The following is a 20993-nucleotide window of genomic DNA, read 5'->3' on the forward strand; positions in this document are numbered from 1 at the left end:
TGAGTGAATGAATGAATGAGTAAATGAATGAATGAGACGAAGAACAATGGAGGGAAGCACCTATCATTGGCCTCCACCTTCTCAGGAACGGACAAACACGCTTGCATGTAGGTCCATGCACATATATGCATATACTACACATACACAGATATCAAAAGTAAATAAAACATAACTCTTGCCTCAGGCAGGAGACTGACTTACTACGACAGAGCTGCCATTCCCTAGTTAAGTTTAGGCGGATCCCTGGGATAGTTTGTGTAGAGACACTATCACTTGCCCTGGAGTGTTCCTTTCTCTATCATAAGTGCTTGTCACAAGATTGTTTCAGAGTGACATGATGTAAGCCAAGTTGAGGTTTTTCCAAAGGTTTTGCTGCCTGCAGAAGTGAAGCTCATATTTTACGTTCATCACAGGCAACCTGTTCCCTTCACCAGAAGGGGCAGTAGAGCAACTGTCATGGTCCCAAAGGGACACGTTCAAAAGAGACAGAGGTAGCTGCTTAGGAACAGAATGTGCCTTGTATTGTCAGAGACCCTTCCATGAAGGCAGAAACGTCAGTAGATAAACCCCGGAGGGCATCAGTGGGTGAGAGGAAGACGGAATGTTGTACTGCTTCCCTTTAAGTTCTGAGTTCATTGGGCCTGCTTGTAGAGTGGGCGGAGAGGCTTCAACAGCAGGATTGTATTTCCTCACAGATCTGATGCCAAAGTGCCACGATGGCCAGCTTCTCTTCAGAGAACCTCTCTGTAACCTGTAGCAGTCTTAGCTCTGTGTCCCCAAGCACTCTTCCCCCTGTATGTCTCTGGGTCCTAATCTCTCCTTGTAAAGACACTGTTCGTATTGAGTTACACTCCCCAAAGCCAAATTTAAACATAATTACCTGCTAGAAGGCTTTATCTCCAAATGCAGCAATCACATTCTAAGGTACTAAGAACAAAGACTTCAGGACAGGAGTTTAATTTTAGAACCACTTCAATTTTCCCATAATGAGAAAGGAGACTACTTCAGTATCCCGGTTTACACTTGCTAATGGACCAAAACCAAACTCTGTTAACATCACAGGCTATACAATCTCTTCACCACCCTGGCTCCTAGTAACCCAGTGCCACAGTTTCCCCAATACTAACACCCAGGGCCAGCAGGACCCTGAGGGAAAGTACAGTATGCGACGTGAGCTGTTCCAACAGTTGGCTCTGCTGATGGCGAATGGGAAGACCGTGTTCTGCAGGGGTTCCACCTGGGCTGGTGTCCTGCCCGTTGATGCATGGTACTTGTTTGAATGGCTCTGTACCATTTAGTTACCTGGAATGGCTCTTCCCAGTCAGACACATGAGACTGCCCCAGGAGAGCTGTATTATCCCTGTCTTTCACACATACATACGAATCTTTGAAATGCAAGGTTCACATACAAAAAATTTACGGATATTGCTTTTTTTTTTAAATCTTACCTAAAGCTAAGTTTTATCTGCTTTTAACGAGATAGACCATATCAGATGTTTAATTTCTTCTTCTCCTGTGGTACAAAGACTGACCATTCTTGACTAGAGTCCCCACTCTGCTTTCCAGAGTAGCTGTGCTGGTTTGTAATCCCAGCAGCAATGTGTGAGGGCTTCTTTGCCCTATACCCTGTGGCCATTTGTTTCCATTTCTCCTTCTTGGTAGTCATTTTAAGTGGGATATGATCGGATCTTTGTGTAGTTTTGCTCTGCCCTTCCTGGGCAGATATGAACGTTGAACATTTTCCCATGTATGTATTAGACTTCCAGGGTTGCTCTTCCTTTGAGATCTGCTTACTCTACTCCCTTGCCCATTTATTGCCTGAGTGGCTGGGTTTGGGGCTTTAAATTCTCAGTCATTTACATATTTCAGATGCTGCTCTCCCATTGGATGGGTAGTTTGCAGAACACAGCAAGGGTCAGCACCGAGCATGGCTTCTTCACAACACCATTGCTCATCTCACACGTCTGTCTTCACTACCATCAGTGAGGCCTGAGCTGACAGATGCAAGGGATTCCCCCTTGGCAGCCGTTGCCTCTCACCCTAGCTACTGCACATTCTTCCTGCTCTCTCCATCCCGGATTCTACTCTACTGTTCTACCTTGGTGTTGTCCTTTTCTCTTAATGACATTTGTTCCTCCTGTCCCTTAACACTTCTTGTAAAATGTTCCCAGTCCTGTCTTTAACTCCATGTCTGCTTAACCATGGAGTGTCACTTCCAGACCTATATGTGACACACTTAAAATGCCGGTCACATCTTTTTTTTTTCCCTTGCTCTATTTCTTCTGTCTTGCACTCAGATAAAGGGACCCACCATTCAGCCATCCATACTCAGAAAAGACGTAAACTTGCACATGAATATTAGGCACCTTCAGGCATATTTAGTACATGGCACCTTTTGCAATTCATACTTAATAAATTAGCAGGTACTGCATCAAGAATTCTTTTTTTGTTTTTTTTCATAATTTATTTTTTTATTCATGTTAGATCCCGATCGAAATCCACTTCCTCCTCGTCTCTCAGCCCCACTCTTACACATCCCTCCCCCGTTGCTCCCTCCCTCTCTCCTCAGAGAAGGTGGTACCCCCGTTAGATACCACCTGCCCTGAGACATCTAGTCCCAGCAGTACTAAGCACCTCCTTTCCCACTGAGGCTGAATGAGGTTGTCCAGAAAGGGGAAGGAGATCCAATGACAAGGAACAGAGTCAGAGACAGCCAATATGCCCACAATCAAAATTATTATTATTGTATCTATGTGGACAAGTGCTCAGGCCTCCTAGGGCTTCCTCAGCTCTCACTCTGACTTCTAGCTGGGAATGCCACCCTGACTATGACCCAGGCATGCTTCGCTCTCTCCTATATGACCATCTCCCTTCCTGTATAACAGGGTCTCTGCACCTTTCAAAGCAGGTCTCCTCAGCTATCCTAGCCAGTACCTTCCTGGAGCATATCAGATGGCAACCTTCAAGCCCATCTTAGAATCCTCTGGCATCTATGAACTGGAGCACAGAATGAACACCGGTCTATATAGCTGTTCTCTGTCTGTAGCACAAACAAGTCAGGGAGCCGGTCTGTTTTCTAGCAATTCTCAGGTAAGGGAAAGTCCTTGCTGAGTTTTACCAGGAATGTGTCTTTGAGAAAGAATTTCCATTTCTCAGTTCTTACAACAGGAGAGTCTCTGCACCTCCTTGTAATTCCATGTGTGTCCCCATTCGTTTTGTTTTTCTTGTCTCTTGGCTCTGCTTCATTGCCAGCTTGCAATAACCACTCATCAGGACGGCGGCGACAGCTATGCCATCTTCCTGTCCCCGTTAGAGATCTCCGTTCAGTGTTTGTTCTTAATATTGCATGATACACGGTTTGGAAGGCATAGAGATCCTTTTGGAATGCAGTGTAAAAACAGACTTTCCTAGCATGCATTTCAGAGCGTCTGTTCTCAGAGCTGAATGGTTAGTGCTTGAGAGCAGAGTCAAATCTTGATCCCTATTGATTGCCTAAGTGAGAAAGATCCCTGATGTCCCACCTGAAGTGTGTTCGGTAAAAGAAAGTTAGAGCTGGGAATGCTTTCTGAGATGTCACTTTAACAAAGGGCTATTCGTATGTGTGTTTCTGCTATTACGCTCTTAAATATCCAAAATATCAGAAGGAAAACACTCTGTGTGCGCTAAACTAAAATTATAACCTCTACAAGCAAGAAGATGAACGAAATTGCTACTTCACCTCAGTAAGGTTTCCTGGAGAACAGAAGACGGAATTAGTCCACAGCTCCAAAGGAAAGGCCTGGTGGTGCCTTTCTGATAAACACAGTATCAGGCAGTGTCTGATCTATTTGATCTTTTGTCTCCTTTATGGCCATTTTTATCTCTTCTCTTCTTAGCATCAGAGAGTAAATATTAAAATTGGACTTGATAAATCTGCCTGTGCTGTCACCAATTCTGTCCTGCTGCACGTGTCTGCTGCATCCTTTTTTTAAAAAAAAAAAAAAAAAAAAAGCTCACCCATGCAAAATACTTTAACCATGAGAGAAACCACAGAAGGAATCGTAAAGCCACCTCCCAACTTGCCCTGTATGCATACTTCCTGTCCTTTGCTTCCACAGCCCTCCTCAACACTCACCCGTGAGCACATGCTTTTGAGCTGCTGAATATTTATGCAGACATGTGTGACTAATTCATATAACTACGAACACTTTGGGGACTTAAAATTCACCCAGCTCGCTGAACTTTCTCATTGTGCAAGAAGTACAGGTTTGGTAAGTCCTTTGTTTCGCTCTTTCAACCAACAGGAAAGGGAAGTGTTAGCCTCTTTATTTTAGGGATATACTACACCGGCGTCCTTCTCAAGAATCGCCTTTTAAATAATATGGTTGGGTGTGGGGGAGATCCACGCCAACAACTTACTTCTAAAATTAAAGCTTCCCCCCCAGGCCCCTGCATTAATTATCATTGTATATCTAATATTATAAGGCAAATTACATCTCATTTTTTTTTTACCCCCAAGTAGTTGTTTGGGGATCAAACCAATTCAGGTTCATCGTGATGAGCTTTCTGTGACCTGTTAACTTTGCAAATTGTGAGGAACAGAAAGTAATCCAAGTAATCGCGTGGCTATTTCCAATATCCTGAATCACCTCACCTCACCTCACATTTAGTTCCTGTTCGCTTCTTCAATAGAAAGTAATTCCAGCTTGGCTAAGCAGAATGGAGCACACAAGAAATCTGGTGCAATGATATGGCCAACTCAAGCAGAATGTTTTGAACTTTTGCTTTGTGGAATTCTCTGCTCTGGTCCTCAGCAAAATGATGAGAAATATGACAGCTATATTAGTATTAAATATTATACAAAAGGCGGAGTACATTTATCACAGGAGACATATGCAAAATGAGCTACCAAACATCATCCTGGTTCTGAATGTACACCCAACAACAACAACAACAACACACACACACACACACACACACACACACACACCTAAATGTTATATTTAAATGCAGTAAGCTCATCAATATCAATTGGTAATTGTCAAATACCAGCCTGGCCATTTCCAAAATAAATATGATGGGGACTCTAATAGAATCTACTGTTCTAGATTTGTAATTTAACTACCTGCACAAGACTGGGCCTCTCAGAAATCCATCACTAATAGGAGAAGGGCTCAGGAGACCCCACCCCTCCCTAAGGGACTCCTAGGCCTTCCAAGTTTTCTGGATGGGCCAGGGATAGGAGTGGGTAGCAACTTCTAAGTTGTCCTTGCTCAAGTGACTAACACTCCACCCATGCCCATGTAATTAAATACTGTGGGTCATCAAAAAGTTTAAAATGCATCAAAGTAGTAGGGCACCTTGTAGGAAGAAGAAATAGTTCAGCAGGCGGGTAAGGGGAATGCAGATCAATTGGGGAAATATAATTTTAGTATTTTCTGTCTGTGTGTATGTGCATGTGTGTGTGTGTGTGTGTGTGTGTTATGTATTTGTATGAGCATGTATAAAATTATGAAAGAATAGATTTTAAGTTTGGTGTAGGGTTGATGGTAGGAGTCAATTGGAAGAATACTTACCTGCCATACACAAAGCTCTGTTTCCTGTCTCTAACACTGCATAAATCCAGATCAGGAATTCAAGGTCATGCTCAGCTGAATAGTCAGTTCCAGGGCAACCCTGACTACCTGATACCCTGCCTCAAACAAGATCAACGACAAAAGAATGTTTCTACTGAGATGGTTTGTAAGATTCATGTTTCAGAGGAGATCAGCACTCAAAACCATTTCAATGGAAATATTTTGCTGTGTAGTCTTCTAGCTAATGAAACACAATTGCAAACCTGACATCAAAGTCATAATAAATAAGCAGACACTGCCTGACTCTTTTTTTCCTTCTGATTCTCCAGGACTTCATGGTACAGACTTGCTTCTTCCAGGTCTGATCCATTCTCCCTCTTTGCACCTCCAATCCTTCCTACTGGTATTCACATCTTCTGTCCATCTTTCTGGGACTCTCTAATCATCTTGACCCTCAGAGATATACAGAATGGGTTTTTGGTTTGGTTTGGTTTTTTTTTTTTTTTTTTTTTTTTTTTTTTTTTTTTTGGACTAACTAAAATGATGCTGAATGTGAAGCCCTTCAGCCTTAGTAGCGATAGAGCTGGGAAACGCACAACCAATTCGGAGGGCTCGTTTGAACCCGCTCGCCCCCTTTCTGTTGTTCTGCAACTCTTCCAAAAGAAAGTGTAGCTTGAGAGAAGACCTGTTGACAAAAGGAGGCAACTCAGCTCATCCCACTGTTAGAGATGTAATCCTCCTCTCGGCAGTTCCCAAGAGCAGCCCCTCGGCTTAGTGTCCTCACAATGTGTCCATACAATGTGTGACACTAGAATACCAGTTTTACAGAACCTCCAGGTCGAGCTAACATTCATAAAAATGTCAGTGTGGGAAGGACTCCCTTTATGAATTAGGTAAAGCTTGTAGCTTTTCCCCATGGCTTTGAGCACTCACATACTAGTCAAAACCTGTGAATATGTATACATTCTTTTTATGGATAATTGGGCTCTTTATTGGTGGCGCCTCCTGGATTAAGAGGATTCCTCCATGCAAATCAGCTGTAGAGGAAGGCAGAACAACAAAGAACGCCTTTCATGTGGCTTCTGATCTCAGGTAGCAGACTGCTACATTTAGACAGAGACGAACGTCAAATTCCTGGATGCCCACAATCCCCTTTCATATTGATTTAAATCAATTAGTTAATGTGGAAGTCCTCACATGGTTTTGCTTAAAGCACACAAACAAACAGCCGACCTGCTGTACATCTTCTGTTGAGAATGACTCCCCAAAGTTTTGATGTCTAAGCTTCAAGTCCTGGACAGGAAGACAAGCTCATCCCGAAGCCGACAGATGGAGCTTCAGTAACAGGGCACAGAAGCTAAAATGAATAATAGCTACTCTGTGCTTCAGAAGGACCTCAAATTAAGTTACACATAGAATTTTCTAATGATGGTACCAAATTTGCAACACCTCCCTGGGGCCAAGAGAGTTGGTCTCTTTGGTTTGTGAGCTTTGGTTTATTCCTTTTTATGGTAGGAGCATCCATTTTGTATGGGTCTGAGGTTTGGTGGTCCTTTGCTAGCTGGTTTTGTTTCTTTGTTAGGGTGATAATGTGGTCTCAAATTTCAATAGTTCCTGGAAGAACTGGCTGTCTCTGTTTTAATTGCTTCACTGGGACCACAGAACTGTTTTTGGAGGATATCTTCACATTACTCATATTGGTCATCATCTTTCTTCCACAAGAGGATACTGTTTCTAGGTCCATTTTGTTTTCCTTCTGCATCAGAAGTCAAAGTTGAAAGCTGTATTATTAGTTTTCCACCCTTTCCCCTATCTATCTGTGGACTATCCCCTAAAAAATACCCCTCCCCAACAAACAAAAATGTTCACAGGTCGAATAAGCACTTCTCTGTCTGCTTGGAAAGTTGATCATTTAGAAACGAATCCAACCTCAATAAGCATGTATGGTGTTTGAGGCTGTTGGAAAATACTGTAACATGAATAGTTTTATTCTCCGACTTTTGGGACATTACATTATGGTGGGACCCTTGGAGGTCCCCCATAAATGAAGAAGACAAAGTACCCAGAGGAAAAGTGCTACTGCCGTCTCTGTAATGTCAGGAAAGGGAAGCCGACCCCATAGAAATCATTTCTGAGTTAAGAGGTTGGTGAACAGGCCTGTGTGTTTTCACAAGTAACCTGATTGGTACTGAAGTTGAATATTGTTAAGTTTTGCTTCTGTAAACAGATCTCACCGACTCACCCAAATTCTGTATTTCTTATTTTTCAGTTGATCAGAGAGAGAAACTATTACAGCATCCATTGTTTCAAACTTCCCAATTGTATGTTATTATTTTACTGAATTTGAAGGTTTAGAAAGCGTTTAAAAAATTTTTTTTGAGACTTATGGTCCAAACGCTAAGTAAGATGGGCTCAGTGATAATACGTTTCATTGGACAGCACTTTAGAATGATGGAAGCTTCTGGAAGCTAAACTTCACCCCATCCTTGCTGTGCAGTACAACCATGGCACACAGCAGAGCTGCCCTAACACCTTAAGGCTAAAGAGAACCCAGTGATCAGAGAGCCTCCTTCCAGTCTTACACATAACAAAATGATCATTCAAAAGTCTGAGGTGAAATTTTCCAAGGGCTGTAGCTTCCCTGTCTTTCATGTCCTTTCTGACTGCTCCTAGCTTCCTTACTCTGCTTTTCAGTGGCCATCGTGAGCTCTTCTGAGAGGCTCCCAGTCAGAAAACTGGAGCCAAGTCTCTGCCTGCTCGCTCATTTTATTCTACTTTCCAAGGAACAGCCGTCTGCTATTATGGCTAAGGACAGTCCCTATCCTGTTCCTAGCGTGTTAGAGAATTGTTTTTCCTCCCACCAAATGCTAATGACCCCTCAGAAGTGTGGGTGATGCCCTCAAAGTCATTAATAACTGGTTTAGGAAAAAAAATCATTAATAATTTTTTAACTGTTTGTACAAGTCATTTAGTGTGTGCTTAGCAAACATTGGTCGAATTGAATGGGCATGTAAAGAATAAGGGTTAATGGACTTGTTCTCTCTGTAAAGACTCAAGACCAGGTTGAAGGACCCTAGAGTGCTGCAAACACAGAATGTGCCTAACAGCTAGAAACCCTGAGACCAAAAGCTACCTCCCCTTCTCTTCAATCTCTGTGGCCTTATGGGTTGCTAACTTCTCTGAGCTATAATTTTCTGTAAACACCATCTACCTTACAGAAATTTTATGCGGATTAAGTTAGACAAAGTGTGTACAGAGCCTGGTCCACAGCAAGCCTTCTTTCCTGCAGTTCACAGAAGTCTGTGCAGGCCGACCACTCTGCTTTGTTTGGAAGTCGGTGAATGAAAAGCAAGCTGGGCTGCGTAGCTTCACGCACATTATCAGAATGGCAGACGTGGAGGCCTGATGAAGCCAAGGGTCGAGGTTTTTATTTCAGTGGCGTGCCACCCATGCACAGGTTGTGAATGGTGACGTTTTTCTTTTCCTTTTTTGACACATTGCTGATGCTAAGCATAGCATTTGAAAAGAAAACATACAGGTGAAGGGGGTGTTGTCCAGTGACATTTGACTGCTTTGCAAAAAAAAAAACCGCTTTCCACAGCAATATGCTTTGGAGCAATATTTAGTTAACTGATCGACCTCGGGTATTTTCCTAGAGTAAATGTTTTAAATCATGACGCCTCTGTGGCTTTGATATACACAAAGGATATTGTGAAATTCCTCCTCAAAACCATTGACAGCGTTTGTTCCCATACTGTCTTTTGAAAATACGTGGTATTCTTAAATCAATAGTCATGTCCTACTAATGTCTTACTATAATGAATTCGTAAGCTCTGAAGCATCTGTTGCACAAACTCCAAAGCTGTGTTCTTGAGACCAAAGGCTTTCAAGTTTTTTTGGGAAAATGTTAATGTTTCATGATATGAGTATTATCATACATTTTTAAAATGTCAAGCATTTGAGGCAGATCTTTAATAATGTGATTGGTGAAGACAAAATGATATAGAATGATAAAAAAAACTTTATTGAACAAAGTGTAATTGCTATTCAAATAGTTCTGTCGTACAAGGGGCATTTGCCTGTAACGGTATTTTATGCCTCTGGGGGACACAGGACATAGTGGTCGGTAAGTAGGAGCCCAGAGCATACAGTAATAAGTTCAGTAAGTTTCCCAACCTATCAATTTCTCAAGGTTGAATAGAGCCTTTGAAATGTAAAGCCCCTCCCTTTTCCCAAGCAAACACCAAGCATTGCTTTCACGGTGACTTTTGTAATAGAAGGTTCAGCCTTGGAGGGGAAGGGTGATGAGGAGGCTTCAGAAAGACAAGAGAAGAAGAGTATGTCAATCAATATGGTGACCAGGAAAAAACCTGAGCTGCAGGAACATGAGGAAGGAGAGTTATTTCCAGATGTTTTAAAGGTGGTGTCTCCAGGATATAGTGTAATTTTTGCTGAATTTGTCAGTAAAGAAAACATCAAAATGACCGAAAGAAGAGTATCATAAAGATTAACAGGATAATTTTTAAGGGGATTAGTGTGTGTTGGTGTAGAGAGCTCCTCGGAGAGTGGCCGTTTGAAGCTGGATGGGGTTGTAATTGATCAAAACAGTAATGGTTGGTGTGTTGTGTGTTTATTGTATGTTTGCATGCGTATCCATATCTACAGTTCTGTGTGCTTGGATGAACTATTGACTGACCGGATGAGAGAGGATATTAAGAGTCCACTCTTTAAAATACATATGTCTTTAGCTGCTATTGGCTCTATAAGAAGTGTGTTATGTTCTCTAACTATTACTGGCTAGTTAGCTATGAAATCTAGAGTCTCCGGTGATAACTTTTTTACAAAGAGTAAGATTGTAATATACACAATGGTCAGAGAAGGATCTGCTACTTCATACTTTCTTTTTAATAAACCAGGAAAATGATACACAATCATGCTATCAGATAATAATTTGCTACTTGGGTTTTCTAGTAAAAATTTGAGTTATCTAACATAAACAATGAGAAGAAGGCATAAGCAGTAGCCAATAAACAAAAATTCTGGTTTCTAATCATATTACAGACATATTTAAAAATTATTTGTATAAGATTATAGAATAATAATATCATACCACTATAAGACAAATGTCTAGTTTGTTCCTTTTTGGTGTTTCAATGACAAGTATTCCTTTTCAAATTACACTCTCACAGATACTTTTGAGGTTAAAATATGACACATCTATCTCACACACACACACACACACACACACACACACACACACTCACACACTCATATACACATTCACACCCATTGGTCCATCTACCATCTGTGTTGTGTTAATGTAACTAAACTTCGTTTGCATCAAACCAGGGACTTTTAAATGTCCAGGAAATGCAAATAATGGGAATAAGTCAATTATAGTGACTCCCATAATAAGTCGTTGCACTCTGTTTCAGTTAAAGACCTGTGGGTTTACAGTGATTTTCCTCATTCCCATTTCAGCGCATGTACTTTGGGCATCTCTCATTCACAAGCCCCACACATTGGCAGTTCTTGCTGATATTTGGAGCCGATTCCCTACAGATGTGTTCTCTGAATATCCAAGGCAGAAAGGATTTGATTGTTATATTGTATGTTATCTTTTCTTGATCTTACCACCCTGGCCTGTGTCGGCATTCCACAGAGCCGGAGAAGAGAGTTCAGACAGCTGACTAGAGGAAGAAGACAAAAATTCCCATTGTTTAGATTTCTGTCAGAGGATATAAGAATAGTTAATTTCTTTTATCTCTGGGGCTTTCATTATCATTTAAATTTCATTTTACATTAATTGATCAGGGATTAGTAAAGCCATTATGCAGAAATTAGAATAAGACAAGCCAGATGGAATGAATAATTCATAAAGTCCAATTACGTTTTATTTCTGGTGTACTTTCAAACTTGCCTCTGACTTCTGTGCTATTTTGATGTGACAATATTCGCTGGAAATCAAGTGTGCCATTTTAATTTATTATATCCCTCTGGAGTGGAGGCATTTGTATGCAGTGGAAGAATGTTCAGTGTTTCCCCTCAGAACATCAACTTTAGGGGTCTTGGAAATCCTTGGTGATTTAGAAAGGATGTCATATTTTATGTGTAAGTTCAGAGGTTCTAGAATGAGCTACATTGCTCCACTTGGTTCGGGCGAACTAACCCCACCCCATAATATGGAGGCTACGGTCTTAACTAGATAGATTTCCACTTTCTTGTAAGAGCTGAGACCCGACTTTAAAGGTATTTGTCCCGTTTCCTTCGCCGCAAAGAAAGAGTTAAAATATGAATTTGGCCTGCAGTTTGACTAGAAGAAGCCACCGTTGCTGCAGCGACAAGGGAGGACCACGAGGTGGCAGACGTTGCCTTCGGTGCAGAGTCAGGGTTGCCAGGGACCGCCCGGGCTTCGGAGCATCCCAGCGGGTCCAAGCCCCTCAGCCCACTCCTGGGTTCAGGCTCCCAGCGACCTGCACAGCTTGGCCTGGCAAGAATTCCGAGCTAATGGCAGTCGCGTCCACCTGTCTGGAATGTCGCTTACAACTGTGTCTGAAACCGCCTCGCTCCGCGGGTCCCGGCCCCGGCCCATTCAGAGTCACCCCCACCCCCGGGGATTTATTTATGCCACTGGACAGTTGTAGTCACATTAAAGCTCCGGTTCACCTTCTCGAGGACTTTCATCTCGGGAAGTTTTATGACACTTGGTGAATGTGCAAAGTTTTTAATTAGGCTCTCTAGACAGCCCGAGGCGGCGGCAGCGCCACTAAGTCTTCACGGTCTCTCTGCTTTACAGCACAACAAGCCGCTCTACTCCTTTGAAGACAATGCAGACTATGTGTACGATGTCATGTGGTCCCCCGTGCATCCCGCGCTCTTTGCCTGCGTGGACGGGATGGGGCGCTTGGACCTCTGGAACCTCAACAGTGACACCGAGGTGAGCAGCAGGCTCCCGGGCCCAGGGCTGGGAGGGGGCACCCGGGCCACTCTGCAGTCTGATTCTTCCTGGGGAAAAAAAGACCTGCCTTTTGTGGACAGACCCTCCAACAGCCTCTGGGCAGCGTCCATCGCCCCCACCCCCAGCCCCCAATTCTTAACTACTTGGAAGGGAACTAGCAGATGTATTGGCCAAAACTCCATTTCACTTCATTCCTAAACTGTAGCAGATCTTAGACAGTTACTGACTCTGGTTCACACACACCTTCCCCACCCCACCCACGCCCCCAAGAGCACAAATTGTGTTCACACTTTTCCCTGAGGGGAAGGACACATAGCGTTGAAATAGCTTTATTGGCAGACTTGGAAAAGTAAGATTTTCTGGGTGCCGTCTTTTTTAGATTGGATTATTGAAATGAGGTTACCCTGTCGACGCTGGCTATTCGTACCATTTCTGTTTTGACTCCATAAAATATGATTCTCTACACGACTTTCTGTTTAGATCTGCCATCCATTTGATTTTTGCTAAGGAAATATTCCTTGTCTGCGATATTGAACTCAAAGGCAGTAGTGTCTAAGTTGAAACATGTATGCAAAACTCAGTTTTTAAAATGGGATTTTTAACATGTCACATTTAAAGTCATTCACGAGTGAAAGATGCCTATTTCTTTAAAAGAAAAAAGTTGATAACAAAATGATTACTTTTAAAGTGTATTTTATTTGCTTTGCTTCTTTTCTTTCAATCCCTGGGAAGTACTGAGGGTCTAATTCAGAGCCTTAGGATTGGTGTTGTTGACAGGGAACATGTTTCATGAATATTATGTGTCCTAAAAATGGCCTCTGCATCACTTCTTGGTTTTTGGTTTGGGTACAGATATGCAGGTAAAGAGTGCATGATACAAGGTACCTGTCAAGCAAAGCCAGTCTTTTGAAGAGCTTGGGACAGGAAGTCATTCAGCCTTTTTAATTAAGGATCCTAAGGCTGGAGGACATAGAGGAGAACAGGAGACTAGGGTTTTTTTTGTTTTTTTTTTTGTGGGAGGGGACAGGGAAATTTCCTTCAGGTGGTGTTGTGCCTGGGTGCTTTTAATGGCACATATTTCTGTAGCTATCACCAGGCAAATGTATTTCCATCACAGCCATTTTTTTTTCTTTTACCTCCAAGGACTGTGGGGGAAAGAAAGTTACATAATGAAGGTATCTTTGAAAATCCTCAGAGGGCAGGAGTGAGATGCCCATCGTTTGGGATGCTGAAATGTTTATAACATCATTGCGTTTAATAGTGAGATGCTATTACCTTACGTTGTAATGGTTTCCCAAAGTCTTTCATCACCGTTGATTAAAATCATACTGCTTCTATTTGCCAGAAGAAACTCACTCTAAGCAACCAAAAAAACAAAAACGCTTTCCAGATTGACTCGGGAGCGTGCTATATGAGAAAGCCGGCCAAGCCGAGGTGATGTTTTCATGACACCCAGCTCTGGTGCATAGGAAGGGATGTAGTGGTCCTCACCTCCTTAATAACCTCTCTCTCTCTCTCTCTCTCTCTCTCTCTCTCTCTCTCTCTCTCTCTCTCTCTCTCTCTCTTTCTTTCTCTCTCCCCCTCCCTCCCTCAAAGTGATATCTTGACATTGCCTTCACTCTCTATAGGTATCAAAGAGAGAAACTCAGAGTAGTTTTATAGTTAACATTTAAAACTTCACGGCCGGTCATGCTTAGAGTTAAGATTTATGATAAGCGCTCTGGCTTCACGGCCATGGTAAAAGCACACCAAGGCAGCCTCACTTCCAGGACCTCACAATTTCAAACCCTTTCTTTCTTTTTTTTTTTTTTCAGGTTTAAGTCAGATTAGGAAATAGATTTTAAAAGACTGAGGGAGCCTATGTTCCCTATCTGCTTTGTTGTTCTTCAAATTATTATACTTTTAAACCAAGTTGTCCCCACCCAACCACCCCCACTCCTCTGCAAAAGAAACCGACTATTTACCCTTGATGGGACCGACTCTTCTTAGTAATTTATGCTATATACATCTTGTATTTGCAATTAAAATGACTGTGCCATAAAAACATGAGAATACTTATGAAATCAAAGTTGGAAGTAAGACACATGAAAAGAGCATGCAGATTATTTTAATACAGATTTTCACATTTGAACTTCAAAAACCACTTAAATTAATAGATATATTTTCCTTTATGTACTCATTAATTTTTAGCATATACCATAGGCTGTGGCATCATATTTTATTTTTTATATTTTATTTCTTATAACAGCTATGGAAAGGAAGCTGGATAATCTTTTTAAACTGACTTCAGTTTGCTACATTACTTACATTTGAAGTAAACTAATTTCTTTAGAAGCACATTAGACCTTGTTTTATCTACATGACGTCGGGGTCTTTTAAATTAATTTTTTTAGATCTGTCCTATGAAGATTAAATATTTTATTCAGCTTTTAGATTATTCAAGGTAAAAATCCTTTACGATATTTCTAAGACAGTGTTAAAAATGAACTTCGAAGTTTCGGCAGCTGAATCATGGATCTGTTTTTAGGCCAGCACAGCAATAATAAAGTATATTGACAGAATTATAGTCTATCTAAATTCACATTGTTTTTATTCTTTGCAAGGTTTGGTTAAAAGTTCAGACTCCAGTCTGCTCAGCAGGGACCTTCATTGTAGAAATTGGGTATTTTTTTTTAAAAATGAGCCAGGGAATTTCATTTTATGTTTTTGTTCACAATTGGCATGCAATGATTTAAGCAGGTGAAAAGAATTTCTATTGATTTCAAGATGAAGTTTAAACATAGATTCTTACGTATGATGGAGTTTTTATTGCTATTTTAAAGATAGAGATTGGCTCAATAGTTTCCCATAAACAGATGGTTTCAACCCTGTGACTAGCTGAATGCTACGGGTGCTATGTTGCAGCACATGTCATGTTTCCCTGTTGGTGAGACATACTTATTGAGCACAGGTCTCTCAGAGTGGCAGGAGATGCTCTCAATGGCCATCTTCCGTCTTTCTTCCCATCTTCCTTCAACGTGTACCATTTTGTTTCTTAATGGTGTGCTGTCATTTCCAAATCAACATTCTCTAGAAGGCTGGGGAGCTCTAAACAATTATAAATTCGCAACCTTGAAGACAAGAGTAACACATGCTGACAGAAGAGGGGTGGAGTCACTCAAAATCCTCCCTCCACATAGCAAGGTTCTTGAAATAGCCAGACAGACAGACAGACTGCAAGTTCTATTCCAGCACTGCCAGTTTACTGTACTAATGATTATTGGCCCAATTATCAATGGTTCTGGATTTCCAATGTTTATTAAAGGAGTCACACACATAGCTGCATTTTAACAGGATGTCTCCGCACAGACAGTGACAACGTTATGGACCATTCTCCGTATCTTGGTATTGCTGCAGGGAGAAAGATAAAAGGAGGCAAGGAGAGTTTATGATTGATTCTTCAGGTTTTTCTCTTTTTACCTGTACACAACATAATTTTACTTCATTTAAATTGGTGTTTTATGTCCATCTGTATCTGTGTGAGGGTGTCAGATCTCCTGGAACTGGAACTACAGGTAGCTGTGAAATGCCGTGTGGGTGCTGGGACTTGAACCTGGCCCTTTGGAAGAGCAGCCAATGCTCTTGACTGCTGAGCCATCTCTTTAGCCCCCTTAACTCTATATTTCTTTCCTTCCGATCACCCACTTTCTGATAAGGTGGATAATTCTCTAAGAATCAGTGCATGCATGCTAATTTTGTTGTGAAGATTCAAGTTATTTGACATTTTCCCCGCTCCCCTGTCATATCCCGTATGATTTGATGGTCAAGCATTGCATTGAGCTGTCACACTTCTGTGAGGAGCATACACTTGACAAAAATCTAGAGACATACTCCCTTGCTGGCTTCCATGACTGTGGGAAAGTGTGTCCCTGTTTTCCTTTCCTGCTTCTCATTTCTACTCCTTAAGTCAGTGGAGCGTAGGATTCCAGAACAATGAATCCCGTTTACCCTTTCTCGAGGTGGGGCTGGGAGTGGAAGAGGCTTCATGCACAGGAAGGCCGTTGTGGTCCACAGAATAAATCACATCACTAAATATTAGTATTATTTAATTCATATTAATTTTTTGTGTCATAACCCCTTTGGCAGGTGCCAACAGCAAGTGTGGCTATTGAGGGGGCTTCTGCCCTAAACCGGGTTCGTTGGGCACAAGGTGGTAAGGAAGTTGCAGTAGGTGACTCAGAAGGCCGCATCTGGATCTACGATGTTGGAGAGGTACGTATGTGCGGTTGTTGTTTTGTTTTGTTTGGGGACAGGAGTTTGGCTTGCGTTTCCACTTTAAAGACCTGCTGAAATGATTAACAAGGCTTTCTGAGCCACAAGAACCCTCTCGATTGAGTTTGCAACTTTCCATTGACTTCAGTGTGAGTTTGGAAACTCCTCCTTGGGGTCTAATTTGGCCCGTGTCTCCATGCACAGGACACTTTAGTTAATGATCTGAACTCCTTCTATTTGTGTTGTAGAAACCCCAGCTCACCAGGCTGAAGAATTGCTTTCATGCAACTAAAGCTGGCCAAACTAACTCAGCCTGTTAAAACGGAAGTTAAAATTTACCATTTACTCTGAGAAAGTGAAATCGTACTTAGTATGCTGATTCAAAATCATACTATTTAAGTACGGTGTCTCCAACTAAGAAGACTGAGATGAATCAAATTTTATAGCATTTTTGACATTTATGACATTATCGTGTAGGACCTATGCCTCTTTTGGTATGCCTTACTGTATGACATGTAAAATGATAGAAAGAGAACGTCATGGCATGCATCAATGTAAAAAATAATACACATTTTACACCAGAAAAATTCTGAATTTGTGTCCTGTTTTTACTTTTCCAGTGCTGATCGATTGTGCTGTTTAAATCGCTTTTCTTTTACTCTTGAGAAAGTGTTGACTTAAAAAAAACCTTGATTTCTAGTAAGGTTAAGTTTTTTTTATGTTTTTGTTTTTGTTTTGTTTTTCTCTTAAACACAAAGAAAATACGAGAAAATAACTGGAAAGTGTTGTGTAAAGTTACTTAGGCATAATTTGAATAGAACATTTGCATTCTGGAGAGAAAATAGACCACATTTGTAAGCATAGTGTGCTAGGCTAGGGAAGCACTCTGTGATTGACTACCTGGTAGGCTAGCTTAGCTGATCTCACTGAGAAGGATTCTTCCCAGTTTCCCCAGTCAGCATCATGGGACTTCAACAATCCTGGCTGGTTGTTCCGCGGAGGATTTTCTGATGGCACTCTATATAATGTGCTGTTCTGTAGCTCATTATGTTGCAACAAGCTAAATGATGTTTTCAGATTTCAGCTGGGTATAGACACTGAATAACTTTAGAGATGGGGCTTTCTATCCCAGCATCCAAAATGCTAAATAAAACACTTAAGCACCTCTTGGCTACCCTGTACTTACACTGTCTTCCCTTGCCCTGGTTATTCCTGATGCCACCAGTTAAGATAGGCAAAGTGGCAGAGACAACCAACACTGGACTACATGGTGACGATCCAGATGGCCAGGTGCCCCACAGTTTGAAGCTTTGGAAAGAGAATGCCATTTGAGCCAAAAGTATTTATTACCCATGATTTTCTGGCCATATTTTCTGCCGTGAGGTTTCTTTATATTTGATGTACTTCTTCATGGTCTTCACCCAGAGAAGACTGAACAACAAAACCAATATTTATTGTTGAGCTCTTTCCTAAAACATGAGGAGGGGGAGAGGGGAGAGGGAGAGGAGAGAGAGGAGAGGGGAGAGGAGAGAGGAGAGAGCGAGGGAAGAGGGGAGAGGGGAGAGGAGATAGAGGAGAGAGAGTAGAGAACAAAGAAAAATTAAACAGGATTTCTTTTTATCTCTTGTGTGTTCTTTCTTTCCTTTCTTGATAACAACTATGGCGGGTGGATAAAAGTGAAAATTGCCAAGAAAGAGCAGACAATAGACGAACTATTAAACCTCTTCTCTGTCTCACTCAAACACACACTGTCCATTAACTCTCTTTAGGCAACACACATTACTTGTATAACAATCTGATTTATCTTATAATGGCCTCCTGAAAGACCTCTGTGTTTATTGAATATAACATAGACATGTAGACACATCTCAGATAAGAAAAGAATCAGCCTAACATCGACATCATTTTCTGCAATGAGGTTCATGGATAGCTTATGCCCACAATGACTGGACTATGACTCTTTCTGGGGAGTATATGTGATTTTACAAAAGTTTCTCGGGCTGATACGTACAGCCGCTCAGCTTCTTGCTAGGGCACTATCATCATCTCTGAATTGTGAAGTGTTGCTCTGCTCATATGTCTGCTGTCACCGTAGCCCAGGCTGGTTTTCATTTCTGTATTATTGCCCTTGCTTTTCTAAGTGATATTACAGGCTACAGAAATGTCTGCAGCTAGAGGCCAGTCTCGCCTATTGTCTGGAGTCTAGACAGGCTATAGAAAAATCTTGGTGACATATAATAGGCCAAACAATTTGTAGGGTTGTTTATCCTTACCAATTCACCACGAGGAGAGGAAAGGGGGAATATACCATTTTATTGAGCGTAGGTAATGTTACAATCTTTAGCCCTTCACTGAATAAGTGAAAACCAGGCTTCAACACTTGAACAATCCTTCCTATATTGTTTGAGCATACACAAAGCGCTGGTTAGCTTAGACTTAACAATGTCATTTAGACTAACTATCATTTTTCCCCCTCCAAAATGTTTCTGTAAAGTATCTTACATTTTTTGGAGATAAGGAAAGTCATTGCCATTTCTCCTTGCTGACCTCTGTAACTTTCTTTAAACCTCTGAAGGTCCCTATACTGAGTCGAAGTCAGGATGCCAAGTACTGAGAGCGAAAACGAAGTCTTACAGTTGAGGCTAACTGAAACTCACTTCTTAGAGATGGTAGATATACCCTGGGCAGCCGCCGCCATTACTGAAATTCCTGTTATATCACTTGTCTGGAACTGACAAAATATCACTGAACATAGAATAAAGGGATACTCTCCCAACAGTGCCTTCCCAGACTTCTGATGTGCTGCTACTGTGGAAAGCCATCTTAGGGGTGCTTTCAAGACACGCTGGCCTGTTGAGAATTAGAGGTCAGACCGTAGGCTGGTACAGGCTGGTGAGAGGAAGAGTGTCTGAGCAGGATGCCATTTAAATAGTAAGAAATATAGAGGAGGAAGAAAAATGTATAGCATCAAGAACCAAATTGTCAGCGGGCTGTGATACTATGATCAACATCCAAGATGAGTCGTCTGGTCCTCGTTAGAGTTGAATTCCTCACCAGGGTCATGCTGGCCTTTGGAAGGCCTTAATAGAAAAATATTAAAACATTTCTCAATAACTCTTAAAATGTAGTCTGTGTACCAATGAAATGGTAGTTTCCAGAATCCTCAATGTTCATCTGCTGGCCTTGAGACCTCAGTAAACTGAAGATATGTCTGACTGTGAGAAGCCCTCTCACATCTGTCTTTCCGTTGTTATTGGCTTGAGACCTCTGTGAGACTGGAGGAAGAAGGCAGCTGCTGCCTTTTTGCTAAGATCTTGTTCTTCTTGTGAAGCCAGCTACACTGGTGTGTGACTGGTAAGGTTTCACAGGGTCTGGTGTCTTGGAGCTCTGAGTAGAGCCCAATATTCTATTGTCGTCGTCTGGCAGTTTGTAAACAGTTGTCAGCAAGAGGCTCCTTATTTTTATTCTGTAATAGGCTCTGCATGTTATATGGTCTGTTCTGTCCCTAAGAAAATTGACGGTAAAACAAATAAGAAATAAAGTATTTTGGCCCTGTCCTTTATCGTTGGGAAAAAACAAAGAGAAATCTCTAGAAATGTGATTCAATAGAGTTCGTGCTCCTTCACTCTGTTACCTACTTCTTAAATTATAAGGTTCTAGATTATAAGTCTCAAATGGTGCATACGTGTAGTGCTTATAGCCAAGGTAGGGTTTTATGATACCTGCCCAAAACCTCATTCACATTCTATCATAATTTAATTTAACATATACTGTTTGTTTGGAAATTTTTCTTTGATTCGTGCTTCACTAGATGAAGCAGAATGGGACAAACTGTCCCCATTCTCACCATTGTAACTTTCTGTCAACACCTTTGAGACATCTGCATTTTGGTCTAGGTAAGAAGGTCACTGCACAGAGGGACTCTAGTGTCACCAAGTTGCTAACAATCATGTGCCTCTTCTACCCCAGCTGAGGCTGCAGCTGCTTCTGGGAGTCCCAGCTCAGAACCCCAATGATAGTGTCCTTCTCTATTACATACAATTATCCTTAGGTTGACAGAGGTGGCTCAGATCCAGATGCTGATGCAATTTACTAAGGACTTGTGAAGAGGTCAACAGAGGGTTGTGTAGGAGCTCACTGAAATCAACAAGTTGAATTTGTCTGCCCAGCCCCCCAACTTCTTTACTCTTTGTTACATTTAAATGGCCTAAGTGTGAGTAATCTCTCAG

The 20993-nt window shown here is 41.6% G+C and overlaps 1 protein-coding gene across 3 annotated transcripts in view; it reads left to right on the forward strand.

Moving 5' to 3' along the window:
- Positions 1-20993, forward strand: part of Dync1i1 (dynein cytoplasmic 1 intermediate chain 1) — a 313335-nt gene that overhangs the window by 279198 nt on the left and 13144 nt on the right. For all 3 annotated transcript variants that reach the window (XM_006236026.5, XM_017592509.3, NM_019234.2), the window contains 2 exons: positions 12352-12492; positions 16639-16764. In XM_006236026.5, the coding sequence (XP_006236088.1) occupies positions 12352-12492; positions 16639-16764 (267 nt within the window). The remainder of the gene's footprint in view (positions 1-12351; positions 12493-16638; positions 16765-20993) is intronic.

This window comes from Rattus norvegicus, chromosome 4 (genome assembly GCF_036323735.1).
Source record: "Rattus norvegicus strain BN/NHsdMcwi chromosome 4, GRCr8, whole genome shotgun sequence".
Lineage (NCBI taxonomy): Eukaryota > Metazoa > Chordata > Mammalia > Rodentia > Muridae > Rattus > Rattus norvegicus.